The 13,795-nt window shown below is 34.8% G+C and overlaps 1 protein-coding gene across 8 annotated transcripts in view; it reads left to right on the top strand.

Annotated features, from left to right (window-relative positions):
- Positions 1–13,795, top strand: part of CPLANE1 (ciliogenesis and planar polarity effector complex subunit 1) — a 57,248-nt gene that overhangs the window by 14,296 nt on the left and 29,157 nt on the right. For all 8 annotated transcript variants that reach the window (XM_085326330.1, XM_085326329.1, XM_085326337.1 and 5 more), the window contains 13 exons: positions 812–892; positions 1,824–1,988; positions 2,776–2,949; positions 5,310–5,538; positions 5,787–5,926; positions 7,254–7,471; positions 7,759–7,923; positions 8,933–9,071; positions 9,455–9,564; positions 10,621–10,782; positions 10,939–11,047; positions 11,418–11,724; positions 12,136–13,072. In XM_085326330.1, coding sequence (XP_085182456.1) covers positions 812–892; positions 1,824–1,988; positions 2,776–2,949; positions 5,310–5,538; positions 5,787–5,926; positions 7,254–7,471; positions 7,759–7,923; positions 8,933–9,071; positions 9,455–9,564; positions 10,621–10,782; positions 10,939–11,047; positions 11,418–11,724; positions 12,136–13,072 — 2,936 coding nt within the window. The remainder of the gene's footprint in view (positions 1–811; positions 893–1,823; positions 1,989–2,775; positions 2,950–5,309; positions 5,539–5,786; positions 5,927–7,253; positions 7,472–7,758; positions 7,924–8,932; positions 9,072–9,454; positions 9,565–10,620; positions 10,783–10,938; positions 11,048–11,417; positions 11,725–12,135; positions 13,073–13,795) is intronic.

Genomic DNA, 13,795 nt, shown 5'->3' with positions numbered 1-13,795 from the left:
TCACTAATCTCCCTCCCTAGAATGATAGCTCTAGCTTCTCCTCATGCATCATTAATACATTAATACATTAGCTCTTGCAGATGTCTCTCTGATCCCAACAATATACGCAGCTTTCCACCCATTCTATATGTTCTTTATTTACTTTCTTAAATTTGCCAAATAGATAGCAAGCATATTATGGACAATCTAATACATACATGCTGATGAGCCTGCCAGTATGTTTCAACTGGCTAGCTGTCARTAAGCAGAATGGTGAGTGGCAGACCTGTCCTTGCTTTTCCTTCTGTGGTGACACTGTTATTTCGTCCTTTGCTCTGCCCAGGGACTGTGCTTTTGTAAATTTTTGTTTATTCATTTATTTATTTCCTCAGACTTCAAGAACTACAAATACATGTCTGATAATCTACCTTTCTGTCAAAGTAGTTTGAAATTGACCAATGAACTAAAAATTGGAATAGAAATAGAGGTGGAGAGGTGGAATTTAGAGAGATGAAATGGTCCATAGACCTGTGGTTTGGAACTGGTTTTACAGTGAAAGAAAATATATGATCAGTTTATGAAGTAGATTTACTACTATTTTTTACAATGAACATATTTCACATTATACAAAAACTGAAAATGTATAAGAGAAAATTTTTTTCTCCATTAATAGATTATTGCAGATTTTTAATACTGAAGTACATAGTTGCAGATTTTAAATACTGAACTACCTGGCTATGGTTATGGGGTGTGGGGGTGTGCATGTGCAAGCATCTGTAAAATTGTAACAACATGAAGCTTTTAACTTGTTGAATGTATGATTTTTTTATAGGTGAGGAGAAGTTCCTTTTAGGCTCATACAGAGAATCTGTGGATGCATGGAGAAGATCTCTTTGTGAAATCAAAGCAAATGGTAAGGGATAAAATAATCCTTTTAGGTATTTGTGTAATCACTTTACATAGTTATTAATGATTCTCTGGTGCTCTTCAGAAAGGAAGACAAGATTAAAAAAAGATAAAGGATAAAGAAAAGATAAAGAATGTATAYTTGAAATTAAGCTGACTTGAATAGAGACCAGTCAAAACTTGACTTGATTGCTCCCTAAGAAAATTCCATGCATTTCTATTTTGACATCAGGATTTTTTTATGACTATAATGTACTTATTCCAGAAAAACTTCAAGTAGATTTCTGAGCAAGAAAGTAACAGTGAAAGACAGATGAACAAAAATCAATTGTTATGATAGTGAAACCAGAAGACTGTGTGATTGGGGAGTAACAAGACTAAAAAGAATCTGTGACAGGAGTCTTCGTAGGAATTGACTGGAAACAGATATTCCAAAACCTCTTCCCTGGGATTGTGAGGGGTTTGTTTTGATTTGGTTTGGTTTGGTTTGGTTTGGTTTGGTTTTCTCTCTAATTATTAGGATGAGGAATACCTCATTCAGAACCATACGGAAAGAATTCAAGATATTTGAAACTTGGTGGATCACTAAGCAAATTAGGAGTTAATTTCATTGTCTCAGGCATCCCTTCTGTAAATGCTAGCCTCCTCTGAGCTGTGCTGTCGTTGCTGTGTCTTAACGATTATGCACTGTGCTTTCAATCTCTAGAAGTGAAACTGTTAAGAATGAACATTGACTCCCTGGTACCTTATAGATTGAAGGAAGATCCTATCTCCTAAAATAACTGCACCTGAGTTCTATTCCCTGTATTACCAGTAGTTTCTCAGAGTATGTGTGTGTGTAGATGTGTTTTTTGGAAAGGGAGAAAGTCATATTTTCAGATTTGCTATGTCTGTTTCTGTGCTTCTTACTTTTTTTTTTTCATTTTCTTTTAATACAGGAGGAAAAAGAACATGTTTTCTTCAAAGTAGATACTATCTTGCTATATTATTTTGCCACTTATATCACTATAACTTGTGCGAGGCTCAGGGGCTCTGTGATCATCTGGTAGGAGAGATTCTAAGGCGATCGCAGCTCTCAGTAAGGCAGATGGAAATTTTTTCTGGTATGTTTACACGGCGAGAAAATAGAGGCATTGTAATGTGTTAGTATTGTTTGGATGACCTGGAGTCTGATTTCAGTGCTATCATACACACACTTCACATTATTCTTTTCTATTCACACTTGACAAGTCTGAAGTCTGTTCTCAGTGACTTTAAAAATCTTTTTCGGATCCTGATGTTCTTTTGGTTGCCGTTACTGGAGTTCAGACCACATTTCTTTATTGAGTAATTTATAGTGAAAGTGTAGATTGTTAAATATTCTTAGATTCAAATCTGCTCGAGGAAAAGACTTTGGCTGGGGAAAATAAGGGGAAAATGACACAATTTTTTATTGATCTATGTTTTTATGATATGATATAATAAAATAGTTGATTTAGGATTGGTCACCAATCCTAAATTGACACTGGTTTTTTTTTTGTTTGTTTTTGGGTCTTTTTTTTTTTGCAAATATTTATATCCTTTTCCTGCTGAGTCAGAATATTGGATCTGAATTTCCAAATTTAAACAGAGTTTTGGACTCAAATCTGATCTAAATTTGGAGATTTAGGGTCCATCTGTAGTTATTAGAAACCTAATATGAAAGTCTTTAATACAACATGTAATTAATGTAAAAGATTAAGTCCATAAGTCCTGGGAGCTTGTCAAGAAGCTGTTACTTAACTTAGTTTGCTTGTTTAAAAGAAACACTTTATAAGCTATAATTAAACATTCAAAGAGTTCAAATTTAAAGTAATTTTTCTCTGAATGTTTTAATTTATTTTGGGTTTTGTTTTTGTTTTGTTTTTTTAGATACCAAGTATTCTCAGCATGAACTGTGGAAGGTAACAGAAGTTCATACTGAAGCAGCTCTGGCTGTAATTCAATCCATGGCACGATTCATGGCCGCTTATTTCACAAATCAACTGCTTTATATCCTTCCTCCACATAATGTTGACATCCTGCATCCACTTCACATCAAACTAGGTATTGTCTTACAAAGTAGTTTAATTTACTGTCCTTAACTCATAATTTTTTCACTTGTATATAAATGCTAAATATTGTGCTCTAACTTTGTAATTTGTGGTTTTCAACATCATTAATTGTCAGCCCTGGTGAGGCCTCATCTCGAGTACTGCATCTAGTTCTGGGCTCCCCAGKACAAGAGAGACATGGAGCTACTGGAGAGAGTCCAGCGTAGGGCTACGAAGATGCTCAGAGGGCTGGAGCACCTGCCCTACGAGGAACAGCTGCGAGAGCTGGGCCTGTTCAGCCTGGGGAAGAGAAGCCTGAGGGGGGATCTTATCAATGTGTMTAAGTACCTGAAGGGAGGGTGTCAAGGGGACGAGGACAAACTCTTTTCAGTTGTCCCATGTGACGGGACAAGAGGCAATGGGCAGAAATTGAAGCACAGGAAGTTCTGCCTGACCGTGAGGGGGAATTTCTTCCCTGTGAGAGTGACGGAGCACTGGACCAGGTTGCCCAGAGAGGCTGTGGAGTCTCCTCTGGAGATCTTCAAGGCCCGTCTGGATGCAACCCTGTCTAACATGCTCTAGTGACCCTACTGAGTGGGGAGGTTGGACTAGATATCTCCAGAGGTCCCTTCCAACCTTACTGATTCTATGATTCTACGAAAGATGAAATAACTTAGTTTTATCCAAATATTTTTGTTGAGGACTTTGTGTGTGTGTGTGTGTGTGTGTGTTAGTGTGTTTGTGTGCATGTTTATAAGATGAGAGTTTTGCATCTGTGGATTATTGATAATATTTTGATATTTACAGCTAATATTATAAGGAGCAACTGAATTACGTAAGCCATGTTAACGTGATTTTTTTTTTTATGTCTGCTTTTTTGTGCTTTGAGATTAGGATGTAAATTTGATATTCAAGGAAAAGAAAGCATTTTTTTCACTCAAATTGTGCAAAAATAATGTTACGTCCCCTGCACTTTTACTTAGACCTGTGGCTCTTATTCTGACTTCGATCCCAAAATGGGGAGGATCAGACTGGACTGTGATATGGAATGACCCAAACTGAAAATCCAGAAAAAAGCTTTTTTTTTTCTTTTTTTTTTCTTTTTTTTTCTTTTTTGCTTATTCAGTAAAAATCAGGCTTGGAAGCCAGAGTGCTTCACACACCATAGTATCACAGCAAGCTGATTTGTCATTGAATTCAGATAGTACTTAGGAATTTAGGTCCTAACTTCAGCGTTTTTCTGAGAAGGAACATTTATCACAGTGGATGGTTTGTCTATTTTCTGCAAGACGCTCATGTCCAAAGATTTCCCTTCATAGGAAATTTTTGGTTYCAGACTTAATGATTCACAGTGATTTAATAACCATTGGCAAAAGGTATTATATTAGAAGTATTTTAAGTACTTCAATACTAAGTTGGTATCGTAAAGTCAGATAYTGATCTATACTATTAACTTAATTTGATTGCTTAGTTTTTCTAAAATTATCTGAATACATAGATTATTTTTAATATTCCTGGGCTGTGACTGGTGCCAGTATGTATTCTGGTATGATCTATCTGGATATTTTAATCAGACAATTTTTGAGACAGAACCTGAAAAATAAGACCTTGATTTTGATTCTTGTATTTTTTAAAGATCCATGTATGTAGTGAGTTTTTCAAAGAAAATTTATGTTCCACAAGCAGGTTCAGTGTGAATATTTCCATTAATRATTAATAATGTCATTGCTTCAACAGCAGCAAGAAGTGTGGGAGCTCATTCCTTAGAGTTCGTGTATTTTAGGTTTCTTGAACACTGAATGTACCTCTCTATGAAAAACAGGAAATAAAACCTTGGAAAAACAATTTAAACCTCAGGAAACAATCAAATATTAAATTTGTCTTTAACCTTAGTTTATTCTCTTAAAATAATGTGCTATTCTATCCCAAAAATGCACTGTAGCCTTCTATCCTCCTGTGTAATAAGGAGCATAGTGAGTACATACAGCATGGGTATTGTAGGAAAAGTCTAATTCCTTTTTTCTCAAATCTACCCTCTGGAATATTACCAGCACACRTAGCATACTCATAAGTATTCCATCAGTGTGATTAAGTCTTTAAAGTAAGAATAGTGTACAAATCTCACTTATGCTTAGATACCCCACATTACTAAGTGGAGAAATAGCTTATTTTGAACTTAATATTGTATCATAGCGTGAGTTGCATCAACCTGCTGGTGATAAACCCTTGTAGCACATCTCTGAGAAATGTGCAGTGTTACACTGAAATGAATCAGAAAGCAGCGTGAGCAAAGCTTCACAGTATAAACTCTGAATTTTTTGAATAGTTCTGAATACTRTAAGATGAATATTAAGATGTATTTTTGTGCCTCAGATGTGTCTCCTCGTATTATTCCCCTCCAACATTCTTTGGTTACCAGAGCTGTGAGAGACCAGAATCTTTCCTCTGTGTGGACAGCTGAATATGCTCTTGACTTGTTCTTTGTTGGAGGACTTGTTCCAGAGGCTGTGTGGCTAACACACAGGCTTGGGGACTGGAAGCTGTCTGTTTCAATTGGTGTGGCCTATGATCTATATTGTCAGAGCTCCAATCAGTTCTCAAGGTAAACTGGGGCTTGGAATTAGTATAATATATTTTGTTATTTAACTGTATTTGTGTTATCTTTATTTTAGCAAAGAATATTAGCATGTTCTTTGCTTCAAAAATACCTCTCTCTAAATTTTTCGTAGCTGTAAGACCTAACGTATTATGATTAGTTACTGGTTTAGATTAATTATTTTACATAGTTTGGTTAGATTCTGTTTGATCTTTACTTTGTTTATAATGAACAGTTTCTTGGTACATTTTCAGATTGAAAAAGACAGAGTATCATCTACCATTAAGCTTATCACCAACACAGACTTTTCAGGAAAAGTTACAATCTTTATTAGGACAACCAGTTATTTCTGAAACAGCAAATGAAGGAAGTATTAAATACAAACAGTTTACAGGTACATAAAATCATAAATAATTTTGTTTATTCTTCATGTTGTTTCACTTCATATTACATGTTATAAATTGTCTTTAAAAGAATCAAGTCCCTCTCCCCCACCAGCATTTGTGCTACTATTATAATTTGTGCAAATACTTTACCTTTTAAATGCTTTTGTGTTTTGGCTTTTCAGTCCAAAAATAGATCTTATCATCATTGTTGTTTGGCAGTCTGGGGAGAACATTACGACTTCATTCATGGCTTGCAACCAAAGGTTTTTCTTACTCTATGCTTTGTAATTTTTGTAATGCCATATAATAGTCCCTTCTTTGTACTTACCAGATATAGTCAAGTAAGGTATTGACAGATACTAACTTCATTTTGGAAGAACTGACACTTCACTAAAAAATAAAAAACCAACACCCTGAAATAAATGTGAATATAMTAACAGTATGGAAGACATCATCACTTTTGTATTAAAATAAGTTACATGATGATGTTCTTTAATTTTTGCCTTTCCTTTACTGCTAAAATTTGCCACCTAGCTAGATTAACCTGTCTTTATTTACATCTTACAGAAAGTTCACTGGTGTGATCCGTATTCCTTACTCGTGTGTGTGTGTGTGTGTGTGTGTTTGGAAGCAGCATTTTAATTGCCTGTCAGTGTGTGGATGCCATGTTAATCTTCAGATAAGCCAGGTTGCAAACATTATGTAGTTTCTTCATTTGTACTCACTTCCAAAGATTTTATTTTTAAAACGTGCATGCGCACACTGTATATGAGTATATACATTATAAGTATAGTAGCTACTGAAAAGACTTGCAAAAACAAATTATTTCAAGAAAAGCAGTAGGAGTACATACAGAAGCAGAGCAGTATAATAGAGTACAAATTTCAAAAAYCAATTAATGATGTGTATTAAAGATCCTGCTACATCCTACAGGAGAAAAAATGGTATATTTAAAAACAAAAGAAAAAACACCATAATTCCTTATCCTTGATCATGCTCACTGATAAAATAATTGTTCTGGTTATTAGTGCAATGTRCAATTTATGCCTGATGGGTGAGAATGATTTGCTAGAGTTTTATTCCAAACAAAAGTTTGACTGAAAAGCTCAGCTGTCTATCCAGGAAGGCTATAGTTTTTGCTTAATGTGGCAAAGTACTAAAATTGATTAAATACTATTTTCAATCATGAGAAAGCTTTTCTTAAAACAAGGTGGCGAGATGTTTAAATTATAATAGATGAATGTGAATTACAATAACAAAGCGTAATTTCAGAAAAAATGGCATGTATTAATTGAGTCAGTTAATTTATCAGTTTCTATCCTTAATATTTTATAGATCCTATTGAAGAAGAAGATTCAAATGTTCTTTATAGTTCAGTGCAGGAACTACTGAAAGCTGCTGTTATGGCAGATGCTGATATTCTCTCAGAGATGTTTCAGCTTTTAATGGATTCTGGCAAGGATCTTGGCAGAAAGCTGTGTGGTTTAGTTCCTGATGGGCTTTATCTTCCAGCACCACCATTGTACTGTCCTCAGCCAGCTTCCCTCAGTGAAGTAAGTGTGTGATAGGGGCTTTTTGGGTACTAGTTTGAATCTGTTTATAAAATGATCTTGGCCTGTAGTCTGGTTCCTTGAAGTTCTTTTTTTCTTTCTAATTTTTCTTCTATGTTCACTTAAGTGATAACAAACTATGTATGCCTCTTCCTGTTTTTTGCATAAAGAATCTGTGCTGTAAAGAAGATGAGGTGCAGAAATGATATTCAAGTTAGATTCCTTATTCTTTATATCCTTTCTGTTTTTTGGCTGTGTTGTTTTTCTACTTTGATTTTTGCGTTCTTCAGGAAGATTGCAATGACATTCTTCTAAAAATTGAGAGGGAGAGTCGTCAGAAAGTGTCAGGAGTTCTGCAGCGAATTATCTTGCTCTTCCGGGCTGCCCGTTGTTCCTTCCCTGCAGCACAGTGGTATATTACACAACTCAAGAGGGCAAGAAAAGTTATGCAAAAAGTAAGCAATAAGCTTGTTTATTTGTAATTTGATCAACTAGTAGATATTAGAGATTTGACAAGTTTGTATTTGTGTGGCAGGATTGTTCAGCCTCATCTTGATTCTGCTGATATCAGATGTTCTTTACATATCTTCATCCGTTACTTTATAATCCATATTCAGCTCTTTCTGGAACCAGAACCTAAAGATCCAGCATGTCCATTTCATAAGTGTCTCCTTTTATTTCTTTATGTACCTGCTTGATTAAAGTATAAACATATTTCTCTCTGAAGTTTGTCATGTAATAAGTGCCTGCATTTGAAAGAAACGAGCTTGATTTAATTCAGAGTTGTAGCTACTACTACTACTAGAAGTGTGTTCCAGATCGTGAAGGTTTGAATACGTAAGAGAGAAGCTGATGCATGAACATCATTAAAGTAAAGCACAGGGCTTACGGACCCTCAAGCGTGGAGTTGGGTCAGGAACTGCTTTGGCTAACAAATAGGTATTTACCTCTTCTTGCTCACTGCATGGCCACAAAAATGCTTAATGCTGACACAGGCATGTGGTGAGAAGTAGCAGCTGAAACAGGAGAGAAAGCCAGTCTGCCTTAGCTGGCAGTGGCCTGGACTATGCTGGATTCAAGTGGCCACGTAACTATCAGCTTAGTTTCTCTAATGCATTATTGCCGAGAAATTTCAAGGTACGTATGATTGCCATGTAGGCTAAAGCATTCTAGATAGCATAGCTCATACTAAACATATCCCTTTAAATTAATTTCCAGAATACTGAATTAAAGAAAATGAAAAGTAAGCTTAAGGGAACTCTATTAATCTTGACAATGATCTACTAATAACAGAGAGGCTGTACTTCAGTAGTAATACATACAAAACTTTAATTGATTTGTTTTATTTCAATTTTGGCATGAAAGGCTGAATTAAATTTCTAATCTGCAGATACAAGTATAAATTGGTAAACTGTATTTAAATAATTAAAATCTAAGAATTATTATCCTTTTTTTTATCTATAGATTCGAATGAAAGGATCTCTGCCTTCACTGAGTCCATTTCCAGAGAGTTTGTTTCGTTATTGCAATTTTCCTACTGTATTCAATAGGCCAACATCTTCTGGAGACCATCAGTTTGATGATGTTTCCTGTAAAATTTTAGGTCTGTATGCAATAAAATAGACTAATTCATAGCTGAAAAAGGACACAAGATAATCTGCAGTTACAAAGAAACACTAGTCGGCTTGAAATGTTACACTGCAACATACCTGCAGAAGCACTTTCTGTTTCTAGCTTTTAATCCTGTTAGCTATCAGACTCTTAATACAAAAGTTCTTTCTCTAGATTATTTGTTAGATCTGACAGATGTGAAAGATGAATACTGAGTGGGACTGCAGAGCTCTAGCTGTGGAATACTGTAGAAACATCAAGGATGAGGCTTTTTCTCTTTAATTACTCTTAAGATAAATAATGTAGAAATCTCAAGCTGTGTTATTTCATTTCTTTAAATAGAACTTCTCACCACATTGCATGTTTCTCTTACAGGTTGCTTCAGAGAACTGTGTGCATTGTGTTGGATGTTTCATGTTCGTGAAAGATTATCAGACAATTGCAGGCGGTACCAAACTGCAAGAGAAAATAYGAATAATTATATGGTAATTATGTTACTAATATAGTAAAGGTATATTGTAATAGCATAGAACTGTAAGATGAATTCTAAAGATTTGCTGTAAGTTTGTGCTGAGGACTCTTCCTTGCYTGTCACAGGACAATATTAACAGAGTGAAATAATATGTAGCAAATATATGATTTCACAGAGTAATGCAGTTCATGTGAAGTACATCTTTCTGATGGTATTTCTGTTGATCTTTGGCTTGGTATTTAACTTCGGTAATTCAATAGTCATACTGCCAGAACTGCCRTATTTTCTGATTTTGTTATTTAACTAAGGTATTTATTCCTTTTATAGTTTTCTTAAGTTATTTTGGGTGTTTCCTGTATTTAATGTACTATCTTTCTTTGCGTGATGCAAGTTTTATGAGCTTTGGTATGTTCAGAAAAACCAATGAAAGATGTTAAAATTTAATAATTTTTTCTCTACTTTTACCTTCATCAACTGATGTCAGAAGTCAAGGAAGAAGGAAGAAATTAGGAGCATATAGTATTTGTTGTATTTTCTGTGACAGCGTGGATGTTGATTTTTGTCATATCTATATTCATACCTCTAAGACCTCAGCAAAGTATTATTTCCTTTTAAAAATGAGCCCCAAGTTTATCGTCATCAGAAAAAAAGAAGCTTCAAATAAAAAAGTTGACTKTTTCAAATAGCAGAATATTCTGATTCTTCTGTGCTTTTTGTGACAGTATCAAAWCAAACACAAAACACTGACTGCTTCAAAATAAATTAACCCATGATAAAAGCCTCTCAGCTGGCTGCAATATGTTGCCTCTAAAGAAGAGTTTATGGTGGTCTTAAGTCCTTACGTTTTACTCTAAATGACTTGAAGTGGRCTCTTCAGCAGAGTGTTTTTCAAGTAATAGTCAGTTACAACCTTAATTCTATATAGTGGCAGTGTATTCTTTTCTCACTGGCAATTAACTTTTTATTTTCTATTAGATAGAGAAGAATCATTAAAAATTAAACTGTGTGAATAATTTAACTGAAATTTATTGCTCGTACCAATTCACGTTTACATAGTAACTTTTTTTAGGGTCTTAAGGAGAATGAGTATGATGCCTCTACAGTTGAGCATTGTCTGAATGCAGTGGAATGGGCTTGTCGAATGCTTCCTTTCTGCAGGTTCATGAATGTTGAAGAATTAGTTCAAGATGTAATTTTGAGTCTTCTTGGAGAATTGCCACCAATCAAAAAGGTAAAAGAAACTAAAGCTAAAATAAAAGCAGTAGAGATTGTCACAAGTTTTTCCTCTCCTTGTAAATCCTATAATTGAGACTTTTTGATGGTGCAGGTTCTATTGGGAATTAAAATTTGCTTCTCTGTCAGTTACTTGAAACTTTATTTTATGCAGGTGGCAGAAATTTTGGTAAAAGCATTTCCTAATTCTGAAGATGTAAGGGTTCCGCTAAGAGATAAATACCATACTCTTCAGCAGCAACTCAGACACTGTATTGTTAAAGGTAATGTGCATCGTTCTTCAGGAAATATTAAACAAACTTCCTTCCTCTTTTACCCTACTTACTGATTTACCCTGCTTGTGACAATTCAGTCTTTCATATCTCATTTAAAACAGTTATTGTAGCTTTCATTTACACAGCTTGGAGAAAGGTTTGTGGCAGATTTTATGTTTTYTTCTTGATACATCTATACCAATAATAGAATGTAACGACTTCAGAATTGATGAGTTTTCTTCTCCTCATCACAGTTACAGTCTGCGTTTCTTGATGACACAATTTATGATGATTTAAGATCTATTCATGTCTTAATTTGAGAGAACAAGTCAAAACAGAGGAGTTTTCCATGTAAAATTGCTTGTCTCTCTTTGTTTAGGTCCCAGTAGTGAAGAAATGATGCCTTGTGTCATACAGACTGCTGAAAAAGTGAGAGTGAAGGCCTTGAAACGTGTAATAAGGAACATAGGCCCCATTGAAATTAATATTTGGGAGCCAGCAGAAGAGGGAGCTGCAAATGATGAGGCACATTGTTACGACAGATTCTCATTAGGGACTAGTCTAAGCAGAAGCACACTTACTGATTTTGGGAATCCTCAGGTATATAGTGATGCTGAAACAGTAGATACACTTTCTGATCCTTTGCTTACTGAAGAAGCAAGAGATCAAACACCTTCACCTCAAAGGTATGAAGAAACTGACAACAGGAAGTTGCAAGAGGGGGAAAAAGATTTTCTTCTATTGTTCAAGTAGCTTTTTTTTACCAAACAGGATAATTGTGATTTATCAGATTACCTGTTACTAGAAGGCTTTAATCTTAGGACTGCCAATGTTATATCACATACTATGCAATATCTGTTCCTGAAGTTTAAGTTATTAGCTACAATCAAATTCATATATGATACTACTGAGAAGCTAAGGGTTTTACATGCGATGATTAATTTGCCAGCTAAAAATATATTAATGTAAATTTGCTTWTGTTAGATTCCAGTTTTTAACAATAGAGAAGATGTTGCATTCATAAATGTTGCATTTATGATTCTTTTTTTGTGTAAGTCTGGAGTTATCTACACTTCTGTTTATTTGTTGTCTTATAGGGATAATGAACCTAAGACAGGAGAAATAGGCAGCAAGAATACTACCTGCAAGATAAGAACTCTTAACTGGAAAACAAAACATAAAGAAAAAGTACATAGAAAGAACCTGCATAATCAGTGTAATTTGCCTATAGTCGGTGCATGGGAATTTGAACGTGATGATGATGAATATGTTATTTTCTTAGAATTATTTTTGAGTTATGTTCTTGAGAGAGACCTGATAAACTGCAGTGACCCTGGAATTCCATTTCTTACCAGCTTTTCTGGACTTCTTAGAGATCATGAATTAAACTCTCTCTTTTTTGATGTTCATACAACGCTAAAACGTCGACAAGGCAAAACAAGAAGTCAACGTGTGTTTAGAGCAGGGTCTTGCTATACTGTTACCCTGGCATCTTGCAATCCTGAAACAGTTTCTGTCCATAATGAAAAACAAAATGTTTTGGAAAATCAAGTGTCTGTTTCCATTGTACAGTCAACAGAATCAATGGAACCTTCTGAGCACAACTTAATGAAGGGTCTTGACAGAGGATTGTTTGGWTTAAAACACAAGTCAATTTACAGCACTCAAGTTGATAGTCAAGGAGTAACTTTTGCACTAGCAAGCCAGGCCTTTCCCAACCTCACTTTCTCTAGCTCGCAAACTCCAGTCACTTCTAAATACATTTACAAAATTACTGATATAGTTGATATTGTACCAGGAGATGAACTAGCTATAGAATTGATAGATAAATTYAACAATATAGCAAAATTACTTGAGTGGATGATCAGATGGTCTGATAAAAGACTGCTCTGTGGTTCCAATGTACAAGATTCATTAGAGGAGAAACTCCCAATGATACATGTGAAAACATCAGCAGCTGCTGTCCTTACTTCCTTATGGCTTTTAGAACAGCTATACAATGATGGATTGCAAGCAAGAAATATAAAATTTAAGGTAAGAAAGAKGATGGGGAAGTGTTAGTGAAATGTGTGTTATTTATGGCAATAAAGAAGATATAATGTATTACCTTTTATTTCATAGTTATGTTCTCAGTAAAACACAGAATATTGAGTAATAGCTTTTCCTTAGGGTTGCTAGGAAAAGGAAAACATTCCAGGAACACTGAAGTTCGGTAGGAAGATGTTGGTTGGAGGTGCAAGTCCTCTTTAAAATCTAACTCATTTATCTAGATACCACAGTACTTGAGCAAATGCTTAGAAGTTAAATTATTGTTTCTAGTTCTGGACATCATCTTTGAATAAAAGATAGAATTGGACATAGAGTATGAAAAAAACAAGATGACTAATCAGGAAATGTTTTCTCTGAGGAGACTTAAATTTTGATTTATTTGTCTTCAGAGGTCAATACAGATGCAATCAGAYTGAAGTAGTGGTGAAAAGTGAGTTTTGAATTAATGTTTTTAAACAAATTGAGGAATGTTCTTCAGAAGAGTTTGAGGCAGTTACTTTATATAAGGGGGCAGCTGGACCCTTTTTCCTTTATATTTGCTAAATTGAAAGGGTGGTTTTTTTGGAGATTTGCCTCACAGATCAAGAGATTTTCTCTTTTTTTTTTTTTTGATTTGCATTTTCTGTTTTTTGACAAGTGTCACCTGTATTTTATTTACAACTTACTGCCAAAAGTGTTGTATACATTTCTCATTACRCACAATTAGGT

Source organism: Rhea americana, unplaced genomic scaffold (assembly GCF_003343005.1).
Source record: "Rhea americana isolate MKP2758 unplaced genomic scaffold, rheAme1 scaffold_13, whole genome shotgun sequence".
Classification (NCBI taxonomy): domain Eukaryota; kingdom Metazoa; phylum Chordata; class Aves; order Rheiformes; family Rheidae; genus Rhea; species Rhea americana.
The sequence above is the reverse complement of the archived record's forward strand: the minus strand, read 5'-3'. Positions and strand labels throughout refer to the sequence as shown.